Raw genomic sequence first — 17,427 nt, forward strand, 5'->3', positions numbered from 1 at the left:
ATGATTGAGGACCTGTAAGTCAACCAGGCAAGAATGGAGACCCGCCTCCAGGGGGTTAAAGAGAAGTATGACTCTGCTCTGGAGGATGCATTGAATGACATTGAAGCTTGCTGCCTGTGTGAATAGTTGTGTAGTATTAGGTTTCATTTTTGACTTTTACTTTGTTTTCATCCCTGGACATTTTTCCCTTGCCCATATTTCAGCATTGTTGTGTATATAGTTTGAATAAAAGTTTCTGAATCTTGATACCACACTTATTTCAGTCTATTGGTTCACGTGCATAATGTACAAATGCATTTCTTCTGTGACTGCCACGTGGGTTGGGGTATGACTATGTATGTGTGGGCTACCCACATCACTTGTGCACTCGGTATTCAGTAGATGTAACCCTCACAAAGCATGGCCATCCACATCTGCAATCACTCTCTACCTGCTCTGATATGATGATGCACATCTGCCACTCAAATGCTGCATATTCACATGGTTGTTTAGTCTGTCTGGCTGTACCCATTATTCAGTGGCAGTTGCTATCATAGGGCGGCAGCCACCCCCCCCCAAACGGGCCTAGAAAGCAGAAGCAGTAAACGATTCAGAAGAAGCTCTTCTGAATCTTCTTTGCATTTTCCTACAGCCCGGGTGTGCGGTGGCAACAATAGTGTGTCTGATAAGATATGAGCCTGCTGCCACAGCAGGGCGTGTCCTGTTTTACTCTGCTTTTTCACTATAGTAGAGTGTGTAGAGCTCATAGCTCCATGCACTCTATGTAAGCCCTTTAATTAGTAGGCTGGCGGGGCGCTTGTGGGGTGGCCCCGCCAGTATAAAATGTGAGCAAACAGCTCACCAAAGATTCCCTCCCTGCATATATACAGTAATGGCATTGGCTATTTGCCAGCCAATGACAACCCCCACACTCTAATGTCATTGGCTGGCAAACAGCCAATGACATTACTGTATCTATGCAGGTGATGGCGCAGGATGTGTGCGTGCGCCTGCACCACCTTCACACTTCTCTCTGCCTTTGGATTCTTTCGATGACAGCGAGCTGAGCTGAGATTTTGCCCTTCCCAGCCCAGCCCAGCAGAGATGGCCATTGCAGAAGCTTTGCGGTGGATGTGGTAAGTACCCCCTATGGAGTATGGACCTTTGGTAAGGACCCAGTAGAGTAACTGTTCGGGACATGTAACATGGCCCCAACAGTCAGCAATGAAAGACATGTAGGCCAGGCTCTACACGTCTTTCAGTGCTGACTTTTGGGCCGTTAGGCAACTTGGGGCCTTGAGTCACACGGCCCAGGTCCGTTACCTGGGACGCACGTTGAACAAGGCAGCAGTGGGGGCTGCCTGGGCCTTTCTTTACCCACAGACCATAAAGCAAGGCCCAGGCGTGCACCGCTCACTATAAGCAGTGACGCCTGGGCCTTCCTTTATAGTCCATGGCTCAAGGCCCTTGATTCACGGACCGTGCATAGAGAAAGGCACAGGCGGCCCCCTCAACCTTGGTCCTTGCACTCCTGCCGCTACCTGGGACACACGTGGGCCAAGGAGTCCTTGGCCCTCATGCGTCCCAGGTAGCAGGCGGGAGTCTCTAGAGTCTTCAAATAGGTCTGCCGCCATTTTATTTTGTTTTTCTGTGTGGAGCTGTGATCTGCTGTCTTCATTCTTTCACTCTGGCTGCAGAAATTTCATTTTTTGGAGTCTGTTTTTGGCTGCCTTTCACGCCCTCCTCTTGCCCCCCCCCCACCCTCCACTACCCCTCCGTGTACAGAGCAGGTTTGTTTGTGTGATATGAAGTCCTTCTGTTGGACTGCGAGTTTGGAAAACAATGTCTCGAGTGTTCTGACTTGTGTGAGTGTTTCTCCTATCGATTTCAACAGGAGTGCTGGATGCTAGCGACTCTCTTTCCACCAGAATTGCAGCTACAAGGAAAAAAAGTGTTTCCCCTTTCTGCCTGATTGTTGCCCAGGGGAAGGGTTGTACTTCTCCCTGTCACCACGTGTTATATGTTAGAGCAGTGTGGGTCTCCCAGAACTGTGCTCTTCGGAATGGGGAAGGTTTTTTCTTTATGCTCTATAGCGTTTCCCACACTCTTCCTTGCCTTGGATCTGTAACTGCGTTTCTCGGTTCTGCTCTTTGTTTTCCCTCTCTTTCAGGGACGGGGATTCTGGGTGATGTGAACCTTATTTTTTTGGTGCTTCAAAATGCACTGAGTAACGTCTCCTTCGTGCATGGTCTTACAAGTTCCTCATGGCTTTGAGGACCTGGTGATTTCTTGGTGTCTGAATGAGTTGTTTTGTTTAGCTATTGCCATACAAAAGACAGCAACGTGCTTGCCTTGGAAGCAAAATGACATGGAGCAACACAGGTGCGATCCCCAGGTCCGCGCTGTGAAACCTCTGGATATTAAGCGTGTTATAAATAACCTATCAATATCACGAATATCATTTTGTGAACATGTTTGGCTTTTGATATGTTTTTCATTTATGTGTGAATTCTAAGAGACTGACGACCTTACAGCCTCAGTTTTAAGGATGGGTATACATAGTGTAATGTGAAAAATCTACATTTGCATGTTCTAAAGCTCATGCATGTTCTCACGGAAAATAATTTTCAGCACAGAATGTTCTTGCAGAAAAATCACACGGATTGCTAAACCACAGTTTTTTTACTGTTGTCTTTTCCACGCGGTGATTCTGTGCAGGACATGCACACATCAAAGTAATGAGGCATGCAGAAAGCATTTTTCGTTACCCATGAAACACCTCCTTAAATTAAGACGTACTGAAAGGATATGTAAATCCAGTTAGAACAGTGCTATGTGATTCCATTGAGTTTTTTTTTTTCTTTTTGCATGGCATGAGAATTCCTATATATGGTAGTCTTTTATGATATTTTGCCGCAAATGTATGTGGGGAGACTCCCTCTCCCCTGCACCTGACCCCTCTCAAGCCCCTCTATCTTTTTCATTACCCTAACCCTCGATGAAAACAATGCAATGACTTCTCCTTCGATGGAAAAATCCATGATGGAACCTCCCTATCCAGTAAGAACAGTTGATTTAACAGCCAACACCTGAAACCATGCGTACCTCAAGGGGTGAGATCAATCTAAAAGCAAGAAAAGTATCATATGTTGGAAAATACGGACCCATGGATGGGGCTCCAGCACACCTTTGCCCAAAGGAACAATCAGTAAGCACATGGGCGGCTAGATTGAGGGTAGTGAGCCTAGCAGGTTGCCTAGCACCCCCCTCAACCTACCCAGTAAGCTACACCACAACATCTCCCCGAACAGTCTCCCTCCAGCAGGCAACATGTCAGCCCCCACAGCAAACTGCCTAGTGTACCAGCATGCATGTGCTATTTGTGTGACCTGTGCATTCCACGTGTTTCAACTTTGAGCAACTTAAGCAATGGCAACTCAGCGAGGTAGACAGCCATTAGAGGTAGGACAAATTAAGCGGTTAAAAACTAAAGTAATATTTTAGCTTAGTTTCTCCCCTTTCAGAAAATGACTAAAATCCCACCTTAGTAAGAGGATGAATGCATATTAATGCCAGTAACAGCATAACAAACATATATGTTTCCATCATTACTGACTATATAATGAATGTCTTTATGCATACACCATAGTACCAGCTATTCCCAATAAAAGCTGCTGTAAAATACACCATCACACATATATACATGTAAGAATAATGTGCCACCATTAGTATGTAAAACCTAATGCCTTTTGACATATTGTGGTGGGTTTTTTGGACAGTAAATTACACATATTGGAGACGATTTGTCCAGAAATATTGTGGGGGGAGAACCCCCCCCGCACCACCCTTGGGTGGTGTGGGCACACGCGCAGGGCACACTTGCTCAAAAGGTCCCCCAGGGAAATGTACGCCCCACCAGCTTTCAAACTCACCAGCCACCACTGCCATTATCCTTCTTCTTGACTAACACATTTTCTGAAAGCCTTCCCATAACCCAACCTTAGCCTGTTCTGCTTGTGTCACTTGCAGGGTCTTCTCCATTCCTGCCTACCTACCTTTCTTCCTTCAATCCTTTGTTTGTACAGGCTACAATGCACACACGCATTACTAATGACTCAGACCACTCTCTGTTGTGTCAGACGTGTGTCCTCCAAGGGCATTTACCTTTAGCGCTTTGAGGTCATTGCAATGGCACATGGCCACAATAACTTGTGACATCACATTCCAATGCATTACTAATGGTGTGATCACAGCGTAGATGATGCTACATTATGCCCGCCTGTTGCTGTGCAACTGAGTGTGATGTACCAAGGAGTCCTGTAAGGAGCTACAGACATGGATTCTGCAGCAGTGGTACCAGCTGTTCAGGTTGGAGGAGGATATGTGGCTGTTGTACTTCATGAGGTGGGGAGGCCAGAGGAGTTGAGGTACATTGTTGTTGAAGTGATAGGGGTGTAATCTAGCAGGGGTTGCAGCAGAGGTGAGTGGGGGTGGTGCGAGAAGGGTAGACTGGCAGGTGGCTGCCTGGGGGTTGAGGCGGAGGTGAGTGGGGTAGGTGCAAGGAGGGTAGACTGGAAACGGGGCTGCCTTTGGTTTGCAGCAGAGGTGAGAGGAGTTGATTGTGGACTTGAGGGGGATGCCTGTGAGTTGTGACAGAGGTAAGTGGAGGTGCTGGAAGGATAGTAGACTGTCAGGGAGCTGCCTGGGGAATGTGGTGGAGGTAGTTGGGGGTGGTTGGGATGAGGGTAGACTGTCAGCGGGCTGCCTGGGGGTTGTGGCAAAGGTGATTTGGTGAGTAGGAGTGGTGGGAGTAGGGTAGACTGTCAGGGGGCTGTCTGGGTGTGGTGACAGAGGGGAGTTGTGGGGGGTGTCTGGACTTGAAGGGGCTGTCTGGGGGTTCTGGCAGAGTTCAAAGGGATGAGGAGTGGGGTAATGACTTGACAGGGCTGCTATGCCTTGGGGGTGTAGGTCAGCAGTTTAGGTGCCTTCAAACTAGGGGTGATGGTGAAGGTTTTTCAGGGGTGCTGCTTTCAGTTAAGGGAGATGGTCCACAGTATTGCTGGGGTGCTGCTTTGAGTTACAGGACACAGTACACAGTTTTGCTGGGGGTGCTGCTTGGAGTTAGGGGTGACGTTTGTAAGGAAGGCATGGTATCAAACAGTAAAACAGACACAAGTGATCATAGTTCAAGGGTGTTTATTGAACTTCAGTTGGGTTTCAAAAACGTCTGTCTAATCGAAAATCTAAAGATGGGAGCAAGCTATGACCATCAAATAATAATAATGCAGTCCTAATAGAGTCTGTCAAAATAAAATGGCCAATACTAATAAACCTATTGCCAACCCTTACTTCTAAATACAAATAGCATGGTAAACAATGTTATGCAAATGCAAAGTGTTCAAGAAATTATATGTTAGGATATTCAAGCCATTGGCTTCCCTTCCCACGTTTTCAGCACAGGACAAGTAGGCACACTCGAGCCTAGCACATACTCTGGCTTTTCTAGCACCAGGAAGTAGTTCAAAATCAGAGTATCAGGGTCTTCTGCTCCAAAGTTTCTTTGCCATTCAAAGTCTATTACTTCAGAGGGCCTGATGCGACAAACAAACATTCAAAGTTACTTTCTCTTCAGGATTATCATGTACAGCATCTTGGGCAATTTACTGTTCACCCCAGGTCCCCCTCTCCTGTGTTCAGATACTCTTTAAAATAAAACCTTCAATTGGCCTTCCATCTGACAACAAAATTGAAGACTTTTGACGGTCTGCTGGATTTTGCTCGACCCATCGCAGGACCACTTCAATTCATAATTACTCCTTCCCTTCTTGATATAACCTTTTTCTCAGTTTCGCTTTTGCCACTTCATAACTGGATACCTTACAGAGACTTTTGATTGAGCACCCACGCAGTAATGGACCACTCTGTCAAAGGTGTTAGGGAGAATTCTCCAGAATGGCTAATTTCCCTTGACATTTCAGTCTCTCAGCAGCTTTGCTGGATTTCGAGGGTTTAATCTTTTTACCTGGTAAGAGTGTGACCCTTTATTCCCACTCTTGCATGCATTTTGATGTGTGTTGTACATTTTTATGCTCATGGACTATGGAGTCTCACCCACCCCATAGGCATCATCTTTTTACTGTGTGTTACACAGCACCTTTAGCGCAGTGACACAGGGTTGTCTTTTTAGACTTCCCACTTTAAACTCCATTTTCTGGACTGAATACTGTCTCCCAGAACATGTAAAGTTGCCATTGACTTTACTAGTCTTTTTAAATGTACAGACCCAGTACACCCTATCTTCCAATAGAGTACGGGAGGAGTTAATAGTTATCCCCTTTTGTCTGATTCTCATGGAACATTATTATGTTCCCCTTTCTCTAAGATTTGGCTGGTGGCAGTGGTATCTACCATTTTTATTCTACCGCAGGCTATGCAAATAGCCTTTGGTACCATTGAGGCTATGGTGGTAGCCTCAAACTCAGACCCGGTAATCCACTTTTAATTTTACTTGATTCTAGCCGAGTTGTATCGCCATATCTTTTTGTAAAGGTCTTTCTAGTGTTTTACTCTGTGTGCCAAACTAGATTTGGTTCCTTTGTTCACCGTTTTTTGGCGGGCTTCTGCACAGAAGCCCTCCTTAGGTGCCTGATTGTCTAGGTGGACAGGATGTGAGGGAGGGGTTTGAGGTCCCCTGCACAGGGTCTCCTTGGAGACCAAAGTCACACTCTTGTTTGATTGGCTAGGTGGCTGCTTTGCCAGGACAGCCACCCTGCTTTGTGATTGACAGCCAGGCAGTGTGAATGGGGGATTTGGTGCATAAAAAGCCAGTCTCTGGGACTGGAAGGCAGAGTCGCCACTGGAATGGGAGAACCAAAGAGAGGCTGAAGGAAGACGACTGCTGCAACTACTGGACACCGGGTGAAGACCTGCTGCAGGTTCGCATCGCCTGAAACATCGACGACAGAGGAATTCTCCAAGGAATCTTCTTCCCTTGAGCTTGATGGGAACAACCAACTCGCCAAACACCTGACACTGGTCCTCATCCTGGTCAAATCTGCTGTGCATCGCTGCAGTAGATCGGATAGCCAGTGGGAAGAGAACCAGTTTGGGTTTTAAGGAGCGCAACTTTTATTTGTCGTTTTGCTCCGCTGCTGGCTTCTTCCCTGGGCAGTGCAGGACCCTCCAGTCGTCCTCCTTCTTGAACCCATGACGGAAGCTTCAGGAACCTTGAGCCTGCGGGAACTGCCAGGAACAACTGCCTTAGCTACAGCATTCTTCTTCTTTAAAGGTACTGTGCCAATTTGGTCATTCGTCCCATTCGACCACGGTGAAAGTGCAGGAAATCATTCGCCTTTCCGAAGATGTGTCCTTCTCTTCTCCTTTAAATACCTTTTCCTTTGACCAACTTCGTTTTGAACGCTTGGCAAAGACTTAACCGCAAACTACTTTGAACTTTGTGATCCTCTGCAAAGACTCTGAACCATTAACATTGGCCCAGACCTATTGACTTGAATCCTAGTTTTAGTAGCCTTTTCTAGATTGCCCTGCCTATAAATTGTTGGCGCTAGCGATTTTGAATAACCTTGTCTTTCCTCCCTTTTAAATTGCTGGAGTGCCATCATTTTGCTCACACTTCATTTTGAGCTTAACTTGATCAGAATTGATTGGGGGTTGTTGTAGTATATTAAGACCCTGATTGTTTGGCTGCTTTATGCTAGTGAACTGTTTTATAAATGAAGGTGTAAAGAAATGTATATTCATTTACTCAGAAATCTTGAATCAGTGTTTGTTTGAACCATAGTAATTGTCCTTTGTGTAATCCCTTGTACTGCTCACTTTAGTCTTGAGATAAGTCTGGCTGCTCATGCTCAGCCATCACTACCACTTTACTGTGTAGTACAGGCTTGTACCAAAGGTGAAATTCTACTTACACTTGTAGTCTTAATTGTGTGTAGTGGTCCCAAAGTGTACTGCATATGATTCTGCCTAACAAAAGGTGTTATATTTTGCTTTTAAAGTTCAATCACTCATCAGCAGTTCAATTGTACTTTTGACTCTTATCAGAAATGTTTTAACAATGCTTGTTACACCGCTCGCCACACAATGTTGCTGCTTGCAACCTTGGCTTCAACACTGGGCGATCTTGTATCGGTCTCCCCAACTCATCGGCTGTGTTGATTTTTAATTGACGTTGATTTGATCTTTGAGCCAAAGTATGGTACCACAGAGGCTAGTGCTTCTCCCTACCTTGATTACTGACATGGGAGGGCCACGGGTCTCTCTGATACACAATGTAGGATTCTGCAGCCTGGTTTCCTGGTCTTACACTTTCAATTCTTGAGTTTTCAAGAAAGTAACAGTTCCTTCTTGAAAAGGTCATGGGAATTTCTCTCCTTGCGATCCCCTTCTGTTTTGCCATCTTTCTTTTCTCATTCAGCTGCCGTCTCGAAACTGCTGTTTCATCATTTGCTTTTCCTTTGCTTAGAGTGTGCTCTTGTGCTCTGCCTTTTATCCGTGTGGGGAAATTCAATGGAAGGCAGGTCTGAGTAATTTTCAGTATTGCTTGACCTTGCCTGACCAATGCATTGGGACATGTCAGATACACGGCTCGGGTGTTAGTCTGTTTCTCCCATATCAGGCTGTACATGTGAAAGTGTTTGTGTTGTAAAGGAATGGGTAGAGTTCCTAAATATCCTACCTGGTTGGATGGGGTAAAGGTTCTAGAGCATATCACCATCTGGTGTCCTACTGCCACTCCCCGAGGAACCCTCACCCAGGTGATCCTCCCACACTGGTCGACTCCCAGGAACTGGATCCAAAAGCAATGGCTGTGTCCTGGCAAACTGGATGACAGATCCTCGGGGACTAGTGGGTGAGACACCCTCTGGTCTCTTACACAGTCCACTGTTGCTCCGGAGAGCTGAATGGTGGGACAAATTCAAGCACGAAGGTAGGTGCAAATGTCGTTATTTGGAAATGATTTTTGTTTGCGTGTGGGTTTGTTGTGGGCATTGCAGGCGCAACTCGATTTTCTTTGCACTTTGGATTGCTTTGCGCTTTCAAATCCATTAATACACGTAATATGCAAACATTTAAAAAAGCTGACACAAAGTTGTTTTAGGCGCACCGTATTTTGCGAGGACTTTGCAATTTTCCTATGAATCAGCCTTTTAATATCAACAAATGAAGAGTCATATTCATGACGGCCAAACAGAGACAGTACAAATTAGTGAAATTCTCACAGTCGGATGGATAGATTGTCATTACGTAAAACATATAATTTACACCTGTATTCCCTTCCCTCGTTATGAATTGAGTTTATTCCAACCGATATCAAAACAATGTCCAAGTTAAACAACCCCCACTCGTTGTTTTACATATTGCAAAATGAATAACCTGCAAGCACCAGAATTTCATGAACTCATGGACTCATGGTACCATATCAAAAATGTAACCCACCTACCACCTCGGATATCGACTGCAAGTATGCAGAGTACTTTGGCATGTAATCGCATTCCTTGTTTCCTATTCGTTTTATTTATGTCACACCACTGACTTTTATCTGATGCACTTTGTGTTTCTCCCTGGCACGTTGAAGCAGTGCAGCTGCAAGTTATGATATTATAAAATGCAAAAAGAAAAACGAAAATAAATAAGACTTCTTCAGTTTGTCTTTCTATACTTTTATAGATCATTTTATAGTGGAAGAATAAAAGTAACTGTTTTCTCAAGTATGGAGAGCATTTTCCTGTTTAACTAACTCCAAAGCATGTGGATTGACATTGTGCATCATACAATGTACACATCTAGGTTCCAATGTATAAAAGATGTGTACAGTCAAAAATGCACGTTTGACTAACTGGATTAGTGGCCACAATCAAGATGCCACAAAATGAATGCTGTGAGGTATTGTGACATCAATACCAAGTACATTTCAAAAAGCATATTCATGCCTGGCATATCTCTTATGGAAGGAGTTCCAGGGTATCCATATAATTAATAAACGGGTGGGTACTAGATTAATAAGGGGTGCAATAATAAGGACGAATTGAGAGAAATTTCGAAATGGGAATACTGATTTATATAATACAGATAGTTTAAAAAAATCAAAAATAGTGGAGTGGAATGATAATAACTATAGCAAATACATAAAACAATGGCAATGTTCATAGTGATTGAAAAATGGGAACCACTGAGGACAGGATTATTGGATCTAGTTCAGGACTGTAAATAATTATTTAGCGGTTGAACTTTCATAATTTAGGAATTACAGAATGAAATAGGGAAGGGATCCTAATTCCAGAAGTAAGACCTGTGGAGAGCATTCCGATTTGAAATTTGAAACTTGATTGTGTGGAAAGGTGAGGAAACCTGATGCTAATGCAATGTTAGCACCAGCAACTATACTGAGCCAGTAGGCAAATGGAAACTGAAGACACTGAGCTTGGTATAAGATTAACTGTACTCATACAGTTGAAGGACACTAATATGAGCCCATGGTGATCAAGTTGCAAACAAGTACAAGTGAAATCACAACTTAGACTGGGAGAATTAGATAATAAGAACATAGATACTAGCATGATCAATGGTGTGACACATATGAGCACGAGGTGAAGGATTGTCTAGTACACTCATAATGTGTCATTATACACATGATGGACTCCAATTTGATACAGATTACTAATACTAATGCAAATGTATGTATCTATTGTCTCTCCCTCCTTACCAATCCTCCTTTTACCAACCCCATATTTTCTGTTATTGGTCAAAATAATAATTTTGTTTGGGATGAGACAATATTGCGATGGACAATTACTCCATTATTTTATATCATTTTATTTATTACTTTTTGTACATTAGTTATGCATTTACGGTTGAAAAACGTGGTGGTAATACTAACGACAATGAATGATAATTGTGTTTATCTAAGATCAGTCCTGTCTTCATGAGGACCAAATGGTTGAAACCCGTGTCGACATGGGGGAAATGCACGTATTACTAAAACTCAAATGTGTTATACAAATACTAGATTCAAGAAATTAATTATAATCCAGGTGGACAGGCACTGCACATGGGTGACACACCATATAATGTTCTAAAAGCGTAAGGTATGGGCAAACAAATCCCACAATAATTATTAGTATGATTTATGGTTTTTAAATACACATAAGGATGCCCACGTTAGCCACAGAAACATTACGTGTAAAATATAGCATATTCATTGAAGGCATGCCCACAACATCTTCTAAAGGTCTAATATCTCCTTCCTTCTTTGTAATTGTTTTCCCTTATATTTGGCTGTTAGTAATATGGACCTATGTTCTGACATACCCTTATTGTGGGAACCCTGGTCTGGCCACGAGCAGGGCATCCCCCTCCTCTTGTTTCTGTCACCCATGCTTATGGTACTTCTCAAGTCGGTCTCAATACAGTGGTAGGGCCTTACACGTATACTGTATTGGGGTTTCTCCTCCCATGGTGGTGTTGGTTGTGCCCTTGTTGCACTTATGCTTGTACTAGCGCGCTGCACTCTATGTTACAGTTCGTCAAAAAACACAACCACTTTTCACCCCCTCCCTTCTGTCAAAAAATTCAAAAAAGTGTTCCCCCCTTCGTTCTTTCCACACTATTGTTCACACACTCCACACACTCAAATACCACAAATTGTACAATGTCCCTCCTGGGCCTCCACACTACACAATAAAAATACCAATAAAACAAGCTAAAATAACAAGCTAAAACAATAACAACTACTATTCCTCAGGCCTCTAATTATGCAGGGCTCCTATATATTTCCTTCTTCCTCTGTTACACAGTATGAGTGGCGGCACCTTCTCCCCTCACTTGCGGAGGATACCTACCATTCAATTTTCCTTTCCTTAATATTCTCCTAAAAAAATGTATAATACCAAAAAACAAAACGATCCACATGAATGTCACACCTACGATTTCAATATCTGCATGTTCACACTGTTCACACTCACACATATATCTATGCCCTGCTTGTTATCCCTTGCAAGGCTAAACTCATGTGCACATTTTCACCCAAACCCCTCTGTCATGAGGCTCCAACAACACCATACTGCACTTCTCCTCTGAGCTGCGCCCGCTCCAACGCTCTAAAGAGCAGACAGGAATTCTGCAAAGACGGCTCTTGCACGGCCACTGGGGAATATGGGTTTTGGGACTGGTCACTGTAGGTGGGCACGGCCCCTTCGGAGAGGCTACCTGGACACCTCTGCAGGTATGGGGCGCTGTGATCATGTCAGGATCATCAAATGAAAGCACGCCCACAAACACTCAAGCTACAAAAAATACAACCCGCTAGAGAAAACAAGACCAAGAGATTCTTGTAATTTTTAATCACACAAAAAATAAGTATGCAAGCAAAGAACTCTGCTGCTCCAGAACGTTCTGCCGAAAAATGGTACAGAATGTAAACAAATCGTCATCAATGACGAAAATATACACAGCAAAAACTTGCGTGGCTGGTTGGTGAGACCCTATACAGGGTCAAGCCACACCATAGGAGATGCCAGGCCGCTACCTAAAGCCCCATCCATCCATCTTCCATCATGTGGGGTTTGCTCGGCTCATCATCTCCAGGGGACCAAGTTCATGTTTGCAATTAGTTGCTGTGTAAAACAATACTCATTATGACATGCACCTGGGAGGATCGGGGACTGGCACAGGGGGAGGTTTAAGATCATGCTGACCCACACATTCTTCACTCACTCATTCAGTATCGCAATATCCGCACCCAAGGCTATCACCCTTGCTTTGGACTATATTTTATTCCACCCTGTACATCACATTACAAATCTTGTCATTATGAAATATGGCAGAATGGTCATGTTCTTTTATGCCCAGTGGGTTTATGGTTGGTAGTCTGGGGTCATCTACTATTGTGCAATTCAGGGGTCTTGAACTGTCACAGTTGTGGGTGTCATAACTCATGGTGGGCTGGGTGGGGGTTGGAGGCCTGCTTTGGCCTGGCTGTGATAAACGTGCACTGTTAGGCGCCTGGTAACGTTTCTATGGATGCTAACAGCACGTGTTTCTTTATCATCATCACCTTGGCATGTTCAGGTTTCTTCGCTAGGTTTGTGGTCTGTTTCTAACGCGCAGGCATGCAGGCCCAAATGTTTCTACCATAACTACTAAATGACGCCTGTTTATATGCGTGCACAAAGTCTAAGCATCTACAGTTTGCATAGTATTGTGTTTGTGCAGGGTCCCTTAGTACGTCCCGCTCTCCTTGGCACATGACACTTCTAATTATTGAATTCCCCTTACTAGGGGGCCGGGATAGGTTGTTTTCCTTCCCAACAATCTGTTGCAAACTTTCATTGGCTGCATCAATTCCTTGATTCCTAACTCATGATCGCAGTACAATAGAAAGTGAGAGTTTGCAGGGTTGATTGTAATGTCAAAGCAAAGAAAAACCCAGAATATCCTCATGTTAATAACTACTTGCATGATTAATATGTTTGTTTTCTTTTGTATTTTTCAGCCTGTATCCAGTTTGAATAATACTTGCATAATTAATATGTATGTTTTCTTTTGTATTTTCCAGCCTGTATCCAGTTTAACAGCTGTGGTACTTGTGTCACTGCCCAAATTGGATTCAACTGCAGCTGGTGTAATAAACTCCAAAGGTAGATTGGCTTTGCAGTCTTAGGTATTTCACATTGTTCATTCCATCAATACACTTAACATTCAGCTGCACAACTTCTCTTCTTTAATGGCAATATATTGTTCCATGTTGGTTAATCTGCTATCAAAACATCGATACTACCAAATCAAGAGAAAAACAGTATTTGTATCATGTCAGGAATGTCATTTAGGGGTCGCCAGAGGTCACAACTGTGACCTCTGGGGTCTCCCTTGCGACCTCTAAAAAAATTATTATTATTTTTTTAATAATGCACGCTCCTGAGCTGTGGCTAGCACCATGTGGCTCTTTAACTCTGGAGTGGCTGACTTTTTTGTTCAGTCCCCTTAAAAAAAATAAAAAATATATAAGAACAGGAGTGCCACAAGTCTAACACTTTCAGCACTGACCCTAAATAAGAAAGAATAGGAATACCAAATGTGTCTTTCTGGAATTCTATACAATAATTGCTAAACTCATTAAAGGTTTATTTCAGGCACACTTCAGGGGGTGAGTCACTGATTTAGACTGTTTTAAACACCTCAACTCAGCATTTCATCCTTCTGAGGTCGATAAATGAGTACCAACACAGTTTGGGTGATATTGGGTGTGTATTGGGACGTCTGCTTGCATTCACACTGATCTTAACAATACATATGGCGATTCATTCTTGAATGAAATGTACATCACATTATAGTGGTATTGTAACCATATTTTTCGTAGTGTACAATGCTATGTGATGCCACTTTCTGTTTTGTCAACGGGTGAAAGGCCGTGTTCCATCGCTTCCCGCGATATCACTTCGGGATGGGGTTAAATGACATCACTTCCTGTGATGTCATCAGGGGGTCAAGGGTCGTGTGATGTCACTTCCGCTACCCCTGGCATTTTGGTGAAATGACGTCCCTGTATCATGTACAATGTGCTGTTCTGACTAAGCATGTCTGTTATATACAGTAATGTTAATCATTATGTCATCCTGAATGAAAAGACTATGGGCCTCATTCCGACCCAGGCGGTAAGGGGTTTACGGCAGCGTAAACAGCGCCGACCCTTACCGCCTGATTCCGAGGTCCCTTAGCGCCATGGAGGATTTAACACCTGCTTTTAGCAGGTGTTAAAATCCATGGCGCTAAGGGACCTTGTTGTTAATTACGCCACCGTAATTTACGGTGGCGTAATTAACGCCTTCCCCACTCCCATTATGCCCTATGGGGCAAGAATGGGGAAGGGTAAATGGGGATTGGGGACTTACCGCCCCGCCAACCTCGGAATGGGGCGGTAAGTCCGCCAACCACCATGGCGTAAACATAGTTTACGCCATGGTGGTAAAGGTACGACCCAGGCGGTAACTTACCGCCTGGGTCGGAATGAGGCCCTATGAAAACAACCATTGTAGTACACAGATAGAAGTACATGTTTCTTCATGACCTCGGCCGAAATCCAGAGTCTTACGCTCATTGTTAGACATTACACATGCTGCACGTGTGTCTCATGTGCCTCCTCTATGAGAAACTCTACCTTCATAATTAAGTGCTATCCGGGGCATTCCATACACATGCCAACTGTCAGATCAAAAACGTGATCTACACTATAATTTGGCATGACAACTCTCTGTGTAAATGTATGTGTTCGTGATTGGTTTTGAATGATTGTAAATTTGATCAAACATTCGCAAAACAAAAGGTGATGGCTGAAATGTTTAGAATTAATCTCAACCTGTGGCAATCTTCTAAACCATCATTCTTTACACTGCCAATACATTACAGAAAGGGGAAAGACCATATGCAAATCAGGCATTGTCCGATAGAAAAAGTGTCAGTGCAGCCCAAACTATTAGGTCACATCACTTCTGCATGGGACCTCAAGCATCCCCAGACATGTTTTGGCCTTATCTGGGGTCATCAGTGAGGAATAGCTTGGTCTCTAAGCCCAGCAGGCTGAGGTCCGACATCTGTAGCAAAAGAAAAGGTGATGGCTGGAAGGTTATGAATTAATCACAACCTCTGGAATATATTTGTGTATGCATGTGGTCTCGTGCAGAAGGGATGTGACATAGCAGTTTGAGCTGGGATAACCGTTTTGGGGTGGGTGGGGCAGGGCAAGCCTGATTTGCATATCATCATCTTCATTCAAGTTTATTTTGGAAATGTACACAACATTCCATAAAAACCAATACAGAATATAAATTACATTCCAATACAGTACAACTCACAAGAATACAATCTTTAACAGCCATACCGATTCCCACCTCATAATATTTAAGAACCATACAGGTTCTCATGTCACATCATACTCCTAAGCAAACCCTTTCTTATGTGAAGTGCTGATTTCAAATACATTAAGAGAGACCAGCTCAGCCACGGTGATTCAGCCCAGAGTAAATAGATTAAGACAGGCGGATATTGCAGAAAGCCCAGTTCACAAAGTAGGGGTCGTAACACTGATCTCCTCACAGCTGCATACGCGGGACAGACGTATATCAAATGGGAAAGGTCCTCACATGATATGTGATATGATAGTTTATTTATATAGCGCCTATACACAATGTGTTTCAAAGCACTTCAAGGAGGGAAGGGACATAGGAAAAATACAGTTACATTCAGCAAAAGTCCTTGAAACAATACAGAGTGTGAAAATAACTATCATAATAGGACTGTCGACATTTCTGATAGTGCAAGTGCATAGAACAAGTAAGGCAAGAGGTGATGGAAAGGAAGGAAAACAGAGCAAGCAGTAACATTACTAAGTCTGACGACAATTTACGCAGTGCAGGTGGTAACAAGAGGCGGGGTGGGAGGGGGGGCAAGTGGACGGAGGGGGGAAGGAGAACAAGACACGCTACTGAGCAAAAGTCAGTGACAAATTGAAAAGTAGGGGAGGGGGGAGGAGGAGAACATAAAACAAACAAAAAAAAAAAAAGCATCACACACAGGGCAAGACTGACTAATTCCCTCCCCAGACCATGCTGCCAGCAGCGCCCGAAGGAGAATGCAGCCAGATCCATGTCCTAATTATGAGGACACAGTCCACTGGAAATTCCACCCGCAATAAGTAGTTCTGTATGCCTGGGCACATGATGGATTTTAACACCTCCATGCTTTCTCTGTTAGCCCCAACATGCACATGAAAACGATTGGCCCACGATTTGACTTCACCACATGAGAGCACATTTGGAGTAGAAAACAAGTGTGTGATATTCAGTGCCATCATGTGTTGCTTAATGTGGCACAGCCACAGGATATTACCACAAGAATGTTTAGCAGTCATACAATTTATCAACTCGAGGGTAAGGGTTGCTCTCTCATTACCCCACAGCCTGAGCCAGTGGAGAACAGGATGCAAAGAAATCACACCCGCAATTAACCTACAACCCAATTCCATATGTAGTCTAAAGTTCTGGGGCGGGTGATGAATGCAGGCCCAGAATTGTTTTTAAAAGAGTAGTTGTCTACTGTTTGGATGGGGCTAATATTTGTATAACCACACAGCTCCAGCCCAAATCTCACAACCAAAGCTACTTTACCACTGTACAATTTAATCAGCAGATCAACCTTTCTAACTCTAAATATAGCCATATACCTAATGACCCTTCCCATTGCCTGCCTAAATTGGGCAGCCTGTTTAGTCACATGGAGAGTGGGGGTCAAGTTGCAAGAGAATCTGTAGCCATTCCCTCACATTCATCAATTTCTAGGTTGTCATCACAGACAGGCTTAGATCAGCCCTAATTTCATATGTTACAGTGCAATTGACTGATTTCCTCTGTGGCTGTGTGCTAATTAATTTCCTCC

The 17,427-nt window shown here is 43.7% G+C and overlaps 1 protein-coding gene across 1 annotated transcript in view; it reads left to right on the forward strand.

Moving 5' to 3' along the window:
- The window catches only part of PLXDC2 (plexin domain containing 2), a 1,961,518-nt gene that overhangs the window by 1,610,085 nt on the left and 334,006 nt on the right, over window positions 1–17,427 (forward strand). Inside the window, exon 9 of the mRNA XM_069648589.1 lies at window positions 13,556–13,637. Within this exon, the coding sequence (XP_069504690.1) occupies window positions 13,556–13,637 (82 nt within the window). The remainder of the gene's footprint in view (window positions 1–13,555; window positions 13,638–17,427) is intronic.

This window comes from Ambystoma mexicanum, chromosome 2q, assembly GCF_040938575.1.
Source record: "Ambystoma mexicanum isolate Mex_15411 chromosome 2q, UKY_AmexF1_1, whole genome shotgun sequence".
In the NCBI taxonomy this organism is placed as follows: Eukaryota; Metazoa; Chordata; class Amphibia; order Caudata; family Ambystomatidae; genus Ambystoma; species Ambystoma mexicanum.